Below are 16,720 nucleotides of genomic sequence, written 5' to 3' on the forward strand. Positions count from 1 at the left end.
GCTTAAAATGTACAATTTAATGGCTTTTAGTATATTCACAGAATTGTGCAGCCATCACCATCATCACTTCTAGAACATTTTCATCACCCCACAAAGAAACGCCCCACCCCTTAGCGGTCACCATCCGTCGCCCCTCCCCCAACTCCTGTCGAGCACGCGTCAGCTTCCCGTCTCGGTGATTTTCGTATTCTGAACATCTCATAGAAACAGAGTCCTGGAATCGGTGGCCTCTCGTGGCTGGTTTCTTCACGTACTGTTTCATGGCTTCATCCGTGCCGTGGCGCGTGTCTTGCCATCTCCCAGGCATGCACCCGGGAGTGGGGCTGCCTGCGTATTTGCCAACTCTGTGTTCAGCCTCCGAGGAGCTGCAGGCCTTTCCTCCTGGCTCAGGGCCACTACGCACCTGTCCTCTGCTGCCTGTTGTTGCAGAAGTGACCTTGCTCCCTCAGGAAGGGCAGTTGACGTGGGAAAGCAAGCATGCTGGAGTTTGCCTCGACCCTCAAAGAGTCAGCACCTGGTCGCTATGAATAGCCACTGTCAGAAACAGAGCGAGGGCAGGCTGGGAGTCCCCTCCAGGAGCGGCCCCATGCCTCCTTCATACTGTGACTCGGGCTTCGTCGGCGGTGGTGACGGCCACGGCTAATGGACTGAGCGCGGCGGGTACTCCTGGCGGCCTATGCAGTACGCTAAGTGTATTTATCCTCTAATTTTAGACTCACTCCATCTTTAGAACCCTTGCGTTCTAGAGCGTAAGGTTAACAAAGGTCATAAGAACGACAGACAGCTGTGTTTTCCCTGTACTGGTAAGTAGGTAAGAAAGAGAAAAGGTTTAGCTTGAAGTAAGAAAAACTAAACAGACTCCCCTGAATGGAAAACGGCTCCAAAGAGACTCGCTCGTCCGGGTTAATGACAGTTCGCAGCAGGAAGGAGGGAATGGAGTTACTGTTATTTCTCCTGGCTCTGCGGGCTCACGATCCTATCTTGGGTTTTGAGTTCCCGCTAGGTACAGAGTTTGTTGCCAAATAAAGTGGGATTGAAGCTGGTAAATATTAACTGAAAGGAGAAGTGAGGAACTGTTCTTAGACAACATTTTTATTGGCTTCCGTTAAGAGTTTTCCTCTTGCCAAGTGTCCATCTCTTGCTTAGTGTGAAAATTCGTCTGAATTGGTTTGCCCGCTACGACCGACTTCAAAGACCAGCGAGTACTTGGAGTTAACCAACAAACAACGCGAAACAAGACTTACACAGTATTTTGTTTGTGATGTGTTCCAGGTAAAGATGGACAAATTTATATTCATCACAACAAACGTAGAGGCCACAAAAGCCACTGCTTGTAAAGAGTAATTATAATTTGTAGGGCAATGACGTTTCCTATTAAAAAGAATTATAATACATGTTGGGGAATCCACAGATAGGCTTCTTCTTGGAAATAAAAACCAAATTTATCAATTTGCTTCTGTATATTGGGTAAGGAAAAAAACAAAGCAGTGGGCGTCTCACAGAAAAGAGCATTGTGGTTCTGATTTTATGTGAAGTTGACCATGCAGAAATTGCCCACTTATATTAGAATTATGAATCTGCAACCATGAAAAAATTTAGAAGCGTAATTATTTTCAATGAACTCTAAGTTGGCCTTCGGGTCGAAGGCGGTGGGAAGAATCCCTATCCTACATTCTGCTTCAGTCCTTGCGGTCCAGGGACCAGCTGCTTGTGGTCGTGTTCACTCCCCAGAAAACAGTAGACCTTTCTGTTCAGCAACCAATCCAGGAGCTAGATTTCAGCACACTGACCACATCTTCCTTCTCTGTATCGTACTTGTACGCTTTTGGTCCTGAAAAGAAGTAAATGTAGCCTAAAAGAGACAAAGTTGAAAATATCGTTACTGAAAATGACTTACAGATCCACAAAGGGAGGGTTTGTAGGTGGCCCCACAGGGGGGCTGGGGACGTGCCAGGTGGCAGGTGCCTTCCCGAGCCCGGCTCTCACGGAGCCCTAGGACCCAGCACCTCCGACTTCTCGGTCCTGCTCACCTTTCTCCCGGTGGTGCTCACCCAGCAGGTGTGGCTCAGCTGTGTTTGTGCCTCTGCTCCCTCTGGGGAATCCCCCCTCCTCTCCCTACCCAAACCTCTAGCCAGTCCCTAAAACTCAGCTGAAGTCCCACCGTGCAAACTCCAACTGTGGATGCCAGTTCTCGTCTTTCTTTTCTCAGCTCACCTCTCGCTGTGAGGTCTGTCATAGACTGTCCTGTATGGCAGTACTGTAATCTGTGCTGGACGGAGGGGCACTTCCCAGAGTTATCAGCCATTCCACAAGAGCAGAGAACGTGTCTGGAACTCTCTTTGAATTTCTGAACGGAGTCCAGCTCTGTGCTCTAGGCTCAGGAAGAATGTGTTGACTGGTCCACAAGATTCAGCCCCATTGACTCGAGCCTGTTAAGTTCAGTTCAGCGTTCCCTGCTGTGTGTTAAATTTCAGGAGTGGGGTGAGGTGATGGGGAAAGGCTCTGGGCACGTTGAGGGCATGTGCATTTTCAAGAGGAAAGAGGCCGTCTTGGCCGGGTGAGCTTTAAGGTGTACGACTTTTGGACTGAAGCTGTACTTCCAGAACTCGCTATGCGCAGTCTCAATGGCAGACATTTTATACTCTTCCCAATAGTTGGTCTGGTTCGCTAAATTTATAAGGGACTCAGGACCAAGAACTCCCTTCTGGAAACCTGTTTTGTCATATGTAACGCAGAGCCCAGATTCCTTCTTCCACAAAGAAAGTTTTCGGTGGACGTGCTCACCGTTTAGTTCCACAGCCGCGTCGATTTGGCCGCTAACCCCCGAGAATTCCTCCTCGGTGTTCTTCGGGTAGTCTTTCTCCATTTTCCTTTTCCGCTCATCGTAGCTGGAAGAGGTATTATCCCATAAATAATGTTAATAAGACGTTTTTATCAATTGTAGGTGACATGGTGCTAGTCGGGCATCAGTAGCCAGGGCTGACTTGTGGCTTACTTCAGATGCGTGTCTGTGTGTCTTTCTGTGCCTCTCTTCATCACACACGTGCACGCACACACAGATGCACACATGTGTACACGCACCCACATGCCGTGTCACTTCTCTCCCAAGTCCCTGAGATTCAAGGACTGCTCATTTGCTCTAAATAGTCTATAAATAGATATATGCCTAGAATTAGTCTTAGAATTATTCTATATATTATAGAAACATGATCCTATAATTAAAAACGGTATGTTGCCTTTCAAAAGGAACTCTACATATATTTTTACTGCTTTATTTACTGTTGCCATGATCCCGCACGCACTCCCTGTAAGAATTTCTGGGCTTGGATTCTCATCCAAGAATCAGTTGAAAGCCTGTCACAGGGGCTCTCACTCACGGGCTCCTTTGCTGTGTGTCTGTGGAGGAGGGATTGGACACACCACACACAAGGAATGAATAAACACATATGCGAACAGTCAGTAGGTAAAGATAAGTAGCAAGAAAATCTCGGACAGCTGAGCCTCTGCCTTTGAAATTAGGTGAATGGAATTAAATTGCTTTTGTTTCCTGGAAAGATTGTACAACTGAGCAAACAGATCAGGTCTCTTTCTGGATCGGCAGCGCCTGCAGTGACAACTCAGAGGAACGTTCAGTGCCTGTCTCGCGACCCCCGCTGCCCCGTGTACAAACTGTGACTTGTGTGACTCAGCACGACTGGTGTGGGCTCAGCACGTAGGCAGTCAGGCCGACTTCGTCTCAAGTGTGAGGAAATTCCTTCTTCATCGGCACAGAGCCCCCTGCGGGGACATTCCCAGGGTGAACACCCCACTCGTTTCCCACCAAAAGGTCAGACAGTGTGTGCTGTGCCTGGAGCCCTGAGCCGTTTCCTGCAGCCGCGGACACCCACCTCCGCTCATGAGGCCGTGACCGCACAGGCTGGGGACAGATCCCTCTTGACCCTGAGCGGGACTGCATGTTAGCAAAGAAGTGTCGGGCCCGCGTGACTAGCGGGGTGAGCTGCTTGGGGAGTGCGGAGGACAGGAGTGGGCGCCAACTGTGCCAGATGCCCTTTTCAGGAGGGTCATTAGAACCTTCCAGCGGGGCAAGGGGAAAACCGAGCTCTGCGAGTCACTGTAGCACAGACAGAGATGGAAGTCATTCCCTCTGTTTCCTGTCATCAGAAATGCCAATACAGCGTGTGGGACGGGCAACTATGTCATCTGAGTGATTGCGACGTCTCAGGAGTGGAATCAGGAAAAACTGGATGGGAGAAAAGGACCGTCCCGGGCGCAGTGGCTCCCCCACGGCCTGCACCTCTTACGCTCGCCTCCTTGCAGTGTCTGAAATCTGGAGTCCCTTATTAAAAATTGTTTACATATTAACCTTTGTTAGCTAGGCTGCTTTCTTCTCTTGCTTCCCTGAGACAGTTGTAGTAAAACGGAAGCTTTGGTGGGGGAGAGTGAGGACGATAATTCCAAAGCTTCAGTATTTGGGGGGGCGGTGCAGAGGAGAGGGCAAAGTGACGGCGGCCCTGCAGGTGTCCAGGACAGCGTGGAGGGAGGGGCTGGAGCTCGAGACCTCTGTGCTCAGGGAGAACGGTGGCCTGGCTTTCAGGTCTCCACTGTCCTCTCTCTGCTCTGAACGGAGGACTGACGCTCAGATTTTAAACTAGGGCTGTGCCTTACCTTTGTGCATGGTAAGCAAACATTTGGGAGGGATTGTGAGAACGTAATCACCATTTATATTGTTTTAAAATGTGTTCTCAGTTCCCAGCAAGTGACTGATTAAAGAATCCCTGTAGGGAGACTGTTACAAGTGGGCGTCTGCGGTCTTCTTTAAATTGGATATGGAGGACTGGAAAGGGTCAAAGGACAGCACAGATATCTTTTTTCTTGAGAACAGCAAAACAGTTTAAATACAGGAGTATGTTTCAAAGAGAGAATAGTGACTATTGATCCAATAGGAAGATATGGAAGAAAGATCTTTCTCTTTTATCCGTCTGCTTAGTTTACTAAGGTGGGCGGTGACACCTAAAATCTCATATACACGTGTTCAGAGGATAACGGAGGTAATAATATTTATACAAAAAATGTTTCATAAGGCACCTGGGTGGCACTGTCGGTCAAGCCTCTGACTCTTGATTTCAGCTCAGGTCATGATATCAGAGTCTTGAGATCAAGTCCGGAGTCGGGTTCTGCACTCAGCGGGGCGTCTGCTGGAGATTCTTTCCCTCTGCCTCCCCCCCTCTAATAAATAAAATAAATATAATCTTGAAAAAAATTTTTTCAGGAGAAATTTTAGAGAAGCAATGTCTACCTGGGAATTTTAATTCTTAATCACATTTATAAAGACCCAGGCAAAATGCTTGGGGAAATTGTGAAATCACTGTTTCTTTTCTCTACTCCTTCTATCACTTACGTGTTTAACAGACCCACGCCCCGTGGGCTAGCCTCCTCTCTGCCCTTTGCTTACCTTGTAACTGCTTTCTAAAGAGTATTACTCTTGACACAGTCTATTTCAAAGTATCGGTATGAAACACCAATCGTCATTTTGGGATTAGCTGGCAACATAGAAATATTTCATTTGGACCTTTTTGGTAGACGTTCTGTAGATGGGACCCACGAAGCTACCCTAGAGTTACCTATTTTTCATGGTACCAAGTAAGGACATTACCATCAAGCCATCAAAACAAAAAATTACCACCTATTTTCATTATCATTTCACAAAGAAAAAAAAATTTAACACCAAACAGGCAGAAAGGACATAATCTCAACGTAAAAGATGGTTCTTGCCAATAATTTACCTTTATACTGACCTAGACTACACCCCCTACATTTATAATATCATTCTGTTTTTATTTTGCTATGGATTGGTGGAAACTTTGTGATAATCTAGCCCTTGGTTTGTGGACTGATATTTGAGGATTTCTGTTATAGAGCAAAGAGCAGACGGTCAGGCGGCCCTGGGTTTGAGCTGACTCTGTTATCTCCGGGCTCTGAAATCTGGGGAAAGTGCCCTGAGCTCCAGCTTCCTTACCTGGAAAACAGTGGTCATGAGGGCGAGAGGCAGTTTACACACAAGTACGCACACACGCACACACGTGCCTGGTGCATAGACACACCCAGGGCTCCAAGAACCATTAACTGGCTAGTAGGAGCGTGAGTAAACTTCGTGATTTGATCTGAGCTCCAGTCATCAAGGAGTTTAATCTTTACCTGATCTTTCAACACACCTCCTCTGGATAGCATTCTGTAGCAGAGGCAAGGTTGAGAAGAGGCGGAGAAAGGAGGGCTGGACAATGTGGAGTTAGTCCAGAACACCGCCAAGAAGGGATCAGGATTGAGAAGGTCCACTGTTCTGTGGCAGATTTTGTGGAGGATAATAGAAAAGGAAGTCAAAAGACAGGGTGAGAGTCACGAGTGTGGGTATTCGATCAATGGCAAATACATGGCGAAAAGAATGAAGAAGACTGTGTGTGGTGGACGGCGAAGGCCTCGGGATCTGGACTCGGAGGGTGTGAAACGCAGCCTCTGATGGGCCGCTCGTGAGCTGGGTGACCCGAAGCTAATGACGTAGCTCTCTGAGATGTAATGTTTTTGACTGTTTCACGGAGAGAGGAATGCCTACCTCTCAAGATTATTGTGAAGGCCGATAGGAGAATGAGAGAACGTGAGGAAATACTCAGCAGGATTCCTAACACACAATAAGCCATCGATAAATACTGGCTGGATTAGAATGTTAAGGAAAGAAACACATTTTTATTGGGCCTCTACTCTATACGAGGGACCTGCAGAAATCATTGCATGCCTTTTCTCCTGACCGAGGTCTTGTTTGTGAAAAACCTAAATACCAAGTAAAATGTTTATTTCCTTTATGGGCTTCTGTTTCATCATTGGATATTGATTAGTGGGAATAAATATTACAGGAATCATTACTTGCAGTTAACCTTTACTGGCAATGTCATAGTGCCATCGATGTAAAGTGTTTTTTTTTTTTTCAGATATATTATCTTACTCTCCACTTTGGTCATCTAAGGGCTTGGGGAGTATTTTGGTAAAGTGCCTGCATATAGTTTAATCTTATGCTCCGAATTTAGATTTGTTAGGCATTTCTGGTGTGTCAATTACGATGATTTCTATCATACATCAGTGGCAAAACTGACCCCATCCTGCCTCCTTTGAATTACCAAATGGGGAGTTGTGTCTGTGAAAGGATGCTTAAGGAAAATGTGAGAAAGGATGGCAAAAAGGGGAATTACTGATAAGGTATCTAAAATATATGTTTTCAGGAAGTTTCTTCAAGGAGACCTTTCTAGTAAAATAGAAACCCAGAATCCCCTTTGAGATTCATAATCGACTTCTAGCTGGGAACTACATGGCTTTCAGGGAGGACGGGGCCTTTGTGATCTGCACTAGAGAGGGCGAGTGGTCAGGGATGGGAGGGGAGAAGAGTGAGAAGCTGCCCCGTACTATCCCAGATGCAGGTTAGGAACCCTGCCTACGAGGATTCTGAAACAAGACTATGTTACAGTGCTGAAAAGTAGCGATGGCCTCAGTTACCAGCCGATTGTTTGATGAAAGCAAATTTGTGTTGCCAGCCTGAATTCTGCGAGTTCAAGACCTGAATAGAGAACTCTCTGGACATTTCCATTCTTGGGTTTCACTAGAGTGTCAAAGTCCACGTGTACAAAACAGAACTCTTGCGTATTCCTTTCTTTCTGCTTTACTTCTTCATTTTATTCTTTCCCCATTGAACAGCCTCAGCATCTTTGTCAGAAATCAGCTGACCATAGATATGTGCGTTTATTTCTGGACTGTCAGTTTGATTCATCTATATGTCTATCTTCATGTTCGTATCACATTGTCTTGATTACTATTGCTTCGTAGTAAGTTTTGAGATTGGGAAGTCTGAGTCCTCCAACTTTGTTCCTCTTTTTCGAGATATTTTGGTTATTCTGGGTCCTGTGAGTTTCCATACGAATTTAAGATCGGCTTGTCAATTTCTACAAAGAAACCAATGGTATTCTGATAGGGATTGCGTTGAGTCCTGTAGACCAATTTGGAGAGTATTGTCATCTAGGAAACATTAAGGCTTGGGGCTCCTGGGTGGCTCAGTCAGTTAAGCATCTGCCTTCCGCTGAGGTCATGATCCAGGGGTCCTGGGATCGAGTCCCTCATGGGGCTCCCTGCTCAGCAGGAGTCTGCTTCTCCCTCTGCCCCTCCCCTGTGCTCATGCTCTCTCTCTCTCTCAAATAAATAAGATCTTAAAAAAAAATTTAAGTCTTCTTATCCAAGGACACGAGATGTCTTTCCATTTAGATCGTTCAATTTCTTTCAACAGGGTTTTGTAGTTTTCAGGCTAAAAGTTTTCCACTTCTTCTGTTAAATTTATTTCTAAATAGTATTTTTCTTTTTGATACTATAATAAGTGGAATTATTTTCTTCATTTTTGGATTATTCATTGAAGTGTATGGAAGTAAAATTGATTTTTGCATACTGAACTCCTACTCTGCATATTTACTGAACTTACTAGTTCTAATAGGTTTTTTTTTAGAGAAATCCTTAGGCTTTTCTATATAAAAAAACCACATGACATAAAAGTGGTTTTACTTCCTTTCCAGTCTGAATGCCTTTTATTTTATTCATTCTTGCTTAATTGCCCTGGTTGGAACCTCCAGTATAATGTTGAATAGAAGTGGTGAGAGTGAAAATTTTTGTCTTGTTGCTGATTTTAGGGGGAAGGCATCCAGGCTTTCACCACTGAGTATGAGATCAGCTGTGGGTTTTCATAGACACCTTTCATCAGGTTGAGAAAGTGTCCTTTTGTTTCTAGTTTGTTTAGTAGTTTTTATTTTGCAACAGATTTGGATTTTGTCAAAGGCTTTTCCTGCATTAATTGAGATGATCATATGGCTTTTGTTTTTTATTCTATTGATATAGTGTATTACATTAATTGATTTTCAGAAGCTAAACCAACCTTATATGCCTGGGGAGACCACTTAGTCACGGTGTGTAGTCCCTTTTATGTGCTGCTGGGTTTGGTCTGCTAGTTTTGGAGGGTTTGTGCATCCATATTCACAAAAGATACTGCTCTGAAGTTTTATTTTCTTGTGATGCCTTCGTCTGGTTTTGGTATCAGGGTAATGCTGTCCTCGTAAATGAGTTGAGGAATGGCCCTCCTCTTCTGTGTTTTAGAGGAGTTTGTGAAAAATTGGCATTAATTCCTCTTTAAATGTTTTGGTAGAATTCACTACTGAGGCATGTAGGCCTGGGCTTTTCTTCATGGATAATTTTTTTGGTTATGAATAAAACCTTTTCATTTGTTATAGGTCAATTCAGCTCTTTCTTCTTGACTCAGCTTCATCATCTTGTATCTTTCCAGGAATTTGTCACTTCAGCTCATTTATCAAATTTACTGGCATACAGGTATTCATAGGGCTCCTTTATTGTCCATTTAATTTCTGTAAGTTTGGTAGTCATGTTCCCTTTTTCATTTCTGATTTTAGTGATCTGAGTCTTCCCTTTTTAACTAGGTCAACCCAGTGAGAAATCTGTCAATTTTGTTGATCTTTTCAAAGATCAAAACTTAGTTTTGTTGATTTTCTCAAATTGCTTATAATATTCTCTACTTCATTTATTTCCACCATATCTTTATAATTTCCTTCTTTCCACTTGCCTTAGGATTCATTGGCTTTTTTTACCCAGTGTCTTGGGTAGAAGGTTAGGTTATTGACTTGAGATCTTTTTATAATGGGCATTTAGAGACATAAATTTCCCTGGGTACTGCTTTCACTGCAACCGTATGTTCTCAAATACTGGGTTTCCATTTTCATTCATCTTTAAGTATTTTCTAATTTCTCTCGTGATTTCCTCTTTGACACATGGGTTGTTTTAGAGTACGTTCATTTCCATATGTTTGTAAATTTTCCAGTTTTCCCTCTGATGTTGATTGGTAACTTCGTTTCATTGTGATCAGGAAAGATATTTTGTATGATTTCAGTTGTTTTAAATTTATGGAGACATGTGTGGTGGCCTAGCCTGTTACCTCTTCTGGGCAATGCACCATAAGCACCTGAGAAGAATGTGTGAAGTGTTCTATATACACCTGTTAGGTCTCATTGGTTTATAGTGCTCGTCATGGCTTCTGTTCCTTATACATCTTGTTGTCTAGTTGCTCTATTCATTATTGAAAGTGAGGTATTGAAGTTTCCAAATACTATTATTCAGTTGTTGTCTTCTCCCTTCATTTCTGTCAGTTTTTTTTTTTTTGTTTGTTTGTTCTTGTTTTGGCTTCATGCATTTTGAGTGTCTGTTGCTGAGTTGTTTAATCTTCTTGGTAGACTAACTCTTTTATCACTAAAAAATGTTCCTCTGAATCCCTAGTAACCCTTTTTATTTTAAAGTCTGTTTTGCCTGATATTAGCAAAGCCACTCTAGATTTCTTATGGTTGCTGTTTGCGTGATAGATATTTTTTCCATCCTTTTACTTTCAATCTCTCTGTATCTTTGAATATAAAATGTGTCTCCTATAGATAGCAAAGAGATGGGTCTTGGTTTCTTTTTTTTTTTTAATCCAGTCTAATAATCTCTGTCATTGGTTATACTGTTTAATCCATTCACATTTAGTATTATTGATATTATTGGATCTATATCTGCCACTTTACCTTCTGTTTTCTACATGTCTCATGTCTTTTTGGTTCCTTTTTTTCCTCCTTAATGCTCTCTTTTGCATTACTGAAAATTTTCCAATGTACCATTTTAATTTCTTTCATTATTTTGTCATGACATTTTTAAAAAGTGATTTCCTTAGTGGTTGCTAGGGAGCATATCATATATTCCTTAACTTACCAGAAACTGCTGCAGATTTAAACTAACTTAATTCCAGGGAGACCTAGAAACATTACTCCTATCAAGTCTATTTCTTGTCCCTTCCTTTGATGGTGTTGTTTTTATACATATTACATCTGTCTATGTTACAAACCCCCAACATACATTGCTCTAATTACTATTTTATACAATTTTAATATCTGTCTTCTTAAGAAGCTGAGAGAAGGAAGGAGAGAAAGTATATATTTATAGTTTTTGATATATTAAACTTCTTATTTATCATTTCTGTTTTCTTTTGCTTTTCCTGTGAATCTGAGTTAGCATTTGATATCATTTCCCTAGCTTAATACTGTTTTCCTTACACCCAGTTCATTTGTGCTGTTATTATGTGCTGACAAAAGATTATGTTTCTGAATGTTATAGGCCCAATGGTATAATTTTATATATATGAATAATAAACCTACATATATGCAGTTTCAAATAGTTAATTTTAAAATGAGGTAAGAGAAGGAAAGGGAGGAAACATATCTTTATACTATCTTTCATGATTACATAGTTACATTTACTGGTGCTCTGTTTTTGTTTTTTTGTTTGTTTTTGTTTTGTTTTGTTTTTTAATGTGGATTCAAATTACTGTCTAGGGGCACTTGCTTTCATCCTGAAGAACTTTCTCTAGTATTTCTTGTAAGGCAGGTATGCTAGCAACAGATTCTCTTAGTTATTGTCTATCTGGGAATGTCTTCTTTGGACTCATTTTTGAGATAGTTTAGCTGAATGTAGGATTCTTTGTTGAGAGCTTTTTCTTTGAGCACTTTGCAGATGTTGCCCACAACTTTCTGGCCTCTCCGGTTTAGCCGACTTCCCATCTTGTCACACTGCTCTTGGAGGGATATTTTTACAACACAAACCTGCCTGGATTACTTGCTTATTTAGGACACTTAAAGATATCCCTCTTTTTCTATAAATTCACACTGGTCTCCCTGGAAAGGTATAGGCACTTCATCATTGACATCCTGCTTCTCCCTGGGCCACGTCTCTCATTCTAGCCCACGCTGCTATCCTGCTGAACTCTTGAAGTTTCCCCACATACACACGTTATTTCATGCCCCAGTGCCTTTGCTTCAACTGCTGTGTCTGCCTGGAAGCCACACCGCCCTCCTGTCTCCTGCCTGGGAAATTCCTACTCCCTTCTCAAGATGAAGAGCAGTCCTCACTTCCTCCGGGGGTTCTTTCTTGATATCTTTACTAGTGTTGGCCATTTCCTCTTTGCTTTGCCCCACTGATCTCCATCCAGTCTTGTCTCAGGGCACCTGTCGCACTTGACTGCTCTTAATTATTTCCTTGTGCAGGTACTTTCAACTGTAGGCCTTGTTGAGCGTGGGTAGCCCCACTGCGAACTGACTATTTATCATGTGATGGGCGTCTCACAGTTTTCTCATCCATTCCCACAGCCCAATGAAGCAGATGCTCTTTCTGCCTCCTTTTTGAAGATGATTAAACCAAAACAGAAAGGCAATCCATGTTGCCCGATGATGGCTGTGAGAGTTGAGGTGAGCACTCCGTTACTCCTGCCCACACTCCCAGGCAGCAAACTCTGTGCTCTCTCCTGAGTGTTAAGGTCCTAGTACAGAGCCTGACACATAATCATGCCCAATATACATAGATTGAAAGTGGTAGTTTGGTAATGCAGTTAAAAATTTAAGATTAAGAAAGAAGATTTTGAACTCTAGTCATCTTTCTTATTTTTATTACCTACTACTTATTTCTCTATGGTGACCAACTATAAAATCTTTAAATAAACAGATCAATTTTCAGTATACTTGGGGCATCCAGGCGGGAGAGAATGTGTCCTACTTTGCATCAATCATGCCTCCAGTCTGTCTGCATAGAAAGAGTGACTTAGGGATGGAAAGGGGCTGGGGCTCATAGATTTGGACGTCACTTTATACAAAATTCAGAGAACACTGACTACCTCCAAGGATGATGGAGTTGTTGGCACCCCCAGTCCCCAGGAACTCCCTGGTAGAGCTACTGCTCTGCTGTTGGTAAGCAAGAGAGAATATCTACAGGGAGAAATTAGCCAAAGGCAATGGAAGTCGTGTAAAGAAAGAAAAACTGGCTGGGTTGTTTGGGCCTGCCAGGAAGAGGAAAGGGAGGAGCAAAAGCCAATGGACGTACGGGGAAGAAGCCCTTGTTGAAGCTTAAGCAGCACATCATGTAGCACGTGTGGCGCCAGCGTGGTGCTGTCAGCATGGTAGAGCTCCCCTCGGATTTCACCTTGTAGTTCTCTGTGGCTGCTCCCCTGGGCGTCACCACTGCACCAACATGTGGGCTCTCACTCCTAGAGCCCGAACCACCCTGGTCCCAAGACAACCCTCAGCCTCAGTGGGGGAAGGTCTTCAATAGTTTCCCCATGGCCCATCACTCACTAAACTGGTTCCGTCGACACGTCATTGTGTCACAGACTGAACTCACGTGAGGACCGAAGAAGGTCGTGAGGAACAACTAAGGGAAGTAAGTCCTAATACGTTGTCAGTCGAATTCTTGGTCTATAACTCTGGCCTTGTGTGTCTTTGAGTACGGCCATCTGGTTCACTGACAGAACATCTGTCTCCTTTGGTTTTTCCTCCCATTTCCTCCTTCTTCCTGTTTAGAACAGGATGTAATGACCGAGACTTCACTGGCCACTCGAGTCTTAGGGCAACACGAGAGTGGCATCTACATGTTAACAGCGGAGCAAAATGTTAGAAGGAACTTGGGTCACTAGTGACCGTGGACTCGCCGTGTCAGCTCTAAGTCTGTTAAACTTCGGACGTGTTACGCATATGGGAGAAACAGACCTTTATGCGTTTCAGCTACAGTTACTTGCGGGTCTCTTACCAACAGCTGAACATAATTTCTAAGCAGCACATGGCTTCATGGGATAGTAAGATGTCCTACATGTGAGGCTCTGCTAAAACGGGGGTGTGGAGTTTGCAGGGGAGGGCTTCGTGAATGGAGTGGCTAACAACAGCCTTTTCTGAACTTCTAAGCTGTAGATCGAGGCCGTTCACCTTATTCTTTAGAGTAGAAACCAGTGTGTTGGAGTACGTACGACAGAGGACCCTCTCTGGTAAAGGGACTGTCTATGCTTTGCCAAAAGCAGGAGTTTCCGTGCAATGTTGGGGCCTTCCGTCTTTCAAAAGGAAATTCCCTTTGCGCGGCTCTTTGACTGGATTGCTGCTCAGAGAATTATTGAGGTTGAAATGATCGTTTGTTAATCACCACAACTTTTGAAGCAGGTGTTTGTTGATTACGTATGAGTTCCTACGATTCCTGAACAGTGACTCTATTTGAGCACCTACTAGGTGCCAGGCTCTGTGCTCGTGTGTCTACACATGTTACTCGCTTACCGCTCTCTAGAATCTGGGAAGGTTAATTTTAAAAGTGCCTACTGTGGTTTCCTTCCTTTAATATCAAAATGAGTCTTTGATATTTGAGTTAATCTCTTGGACCAACTTTTTAATGAATCTGTTTTATCCAGATCACTAAGACTTTTCCTTAATAGACACTCACAGAAACTTGTTTGTAAAGGTGTGTTGTGATTTCCTCAGGGGGGGCATCAGGCCTCGTTAAAATCAGAGACGCTCTCCCTCCCCAACTTACATTTACAGAGAATTAAAAACCTGTCATCAAGCCTCCTGTGTTGGCTGCTAAGCCTCACTTCCGCCCGGCTGGAGGCGCATGCTTTGCTGGTGGATGGTAGATTAGTCCAAAGACCAGGCAATGAAAGCAGAACTGAAATAATGGGACAGTGGATAATCCCCCCAGTGAGAGTCAGGCTGTGAGCAACCTTTGAGAAATTAACTGAATAATCATAACATAAATGCCCTCACACTCCCACACACATGCTTATACGTGCATCTTTCAGTCTCATTCTCTGAAAATCCACAATGGGAGTTGGGTTTCTCAATACCTATCTTCCTGTATGTCAGCACTGTAATTACAGCCACCTTATCTTAAAGAAAGACTTGGGGGAATCTGCCCAACAGCCATAGGAACTTAGTAAATGAATTACCATCAGGAAGCCAGAGAGGAAGTTCTGAAAGAAAAATAGCTGGCTTAGTGGTTTAATCATTGGACTGGAAGTGACAAGTCAGGACACCACATGATACTCTGAGCAATGCTCCCAGGGCTCTCAGTGGCCTGGAGTCAGCAGGGTCTACGTTTGTTGGGCATTCATTTCTATGAAATAAATTTTCCTTTTCACAAAAGATCTGTTCTCCAGGTATATTGTTTCCTCAGTGCCAGACTGGAGAAGATACCAGTCAGGTGGAAGAAGATCACGCGTACTTACTTACGAATTTATTTTATGCCATAGAAGTAGTTATGAAAATAGGTGATATGCCAGTAAAGCTATGATTCAGAACAGAAGGAGAGTTGGGGTTTCCCAGACAAACAAAAACTGAAGGAGTTCATGACCACTAAACCAGCCCTGCAAGAAATATCGAAGGGGCCTCTTTGAGTGGAAAGGAGAGACCAAAAGTGACAGTATAAAGGCAGGAAACACAAAAGCAGTAAAAATGAATATTTTTTGTAAATAATCAGCCAAGCAACTCACAGAGAAAGAACATAAAATACAGTAACATATACCTAAAACATGGGGAGGAGAGGAGAAAAGAATGGTTCAAACTTAAATGACCATCCACCTAATATGGACTGCTGTACGCCCGAGAGGTTATACACAAACCTAATGGTGACCAAAAATCACAGTCACTAACAAACATGAAGAATAAGGAGAAAGAAACCCAAATATACCACTAAAGAAAATCAGCAAAACATGAAAGTGACAAAGCAAGGATCAGAGCAAATCTCCAGAAACAATCACAAAACAAGTAATAAAATGGCACCAAATAAAATATCTATCAATAATTACTCTGACTGTAAATGGACTAACTGCTCCAATCAAAAGACATAGGGTGTCAGAATGGGTAAAAAAAAATAAGACCCAGCTATATGCTGCCTACAAGGGACTCCTTTTAGACCTAAAGACTTCTGCAGATTGAAAGTAAGGGATGGAGAACCATCCCTCATGCAAAAGAAAGCCAGGATAGCAGTACTTATATCAGACAAACTAGACTTTAAAACAAAGACTGTAACAAGAGATGAAGAAAGGCACTATATAACCATCAAGGGGACAATACAATGAGAAGATATAACAACTGTAAATATTTATGCCCTCAACTTGGGGGAGCCTCCAAATATATAAATCAATTAATAAACATGAAGAAACTCATTGATAATAATACAATAATAGTAGGGGACGTTAACATCCTACTCACAGCAATGGACAGATCATCTAAGCAGAAAATCAGCAAGGAAACAATGGCTTTGAATGATACACTGGACCAGATGGACTTCACAGATATCTTCAGAGCATTTCATCCTAAAACAGCAGATACACATTCTCCTCGAGTACACATGGGACATTCTCTAGAATAGATCACATTGGGTCACAAATCAGGCCTCAACAAGTACAAAAAGATCGAGATCATACCATGCATCTTTTCAGACCACAACACTACACAACTTGAAGTCTATCACAAGAAAAAAATTGGAAAGACCACAAATACATGGAGATTAGAGAACATCCTACTAAACAATGAATGGGTCAACCAGGAAATCAAAGGAAGAAATTTTAAAAATACATGGAAACAAATGAAAGTGAATGCACAATGGTCCAAAACCTCTGGGCTGCAGCAAAGGCGGTTCTAAGAGGAAAGCATATAACAATACCGGTCTACCTCCTGAAGCACGAAAAATCTCAAATACACAACCTAATCTGCATCTAAAGGGGCTGGGGGAAGAACAAGAGGATTAAAGCCAGCAGAAGGAGGGAAATAATCAAGATTCGGGCAGAAATAAATGATAGAGA

At 42.9% G+C, this 16,720-nt stretch overlaps 1 protein-coding gene across 1 annotated transcript in view; it reads right to left on the reverse strand.

The window, feature by feature from the left end:
• Positions 1 to 1,751: 1,751 nt before the first annotated feature.
• Positions 1,752 to 16,720, reverse strand: part of MMP20 (matrix metallopeptidase 20) — a 45,625-nt gene continuing 30,656 nt past the window's right edge. Inside the window, exons 9-10 of the mRNA XM_026505900.3 lie at positions 2,785 to 2,888; positions 1,752 to 1,852 (exon numbers count right to left, since the gene is read on the reverse strand). Coding sequence (XP_026361685.3) covers positions 1,752 to 1,852; positions 2,785 to 2,888 — 205 coding nt within the window. The remainder of the gene's footprint in view (positions 1,853 to 2,784; positions 2,889 to 16,720) is intronic.

This window comes from Ursus arctos, unplaced genomic scaffold (genome assembly GCF_023065955.2).
Source record: "Ursus arctos isolate Adak ecotype North America unplaced genomic scaffold, UrsArc2.0 scaffold_22, whole genome shotgun sequence".
In the NCBI taxonomy this organism is placed as follows: Eukaryota; Metazoa; Chordata; class Mammalia; order Carnivora; family Ursidae; genus Ursus; species Ursus arctos.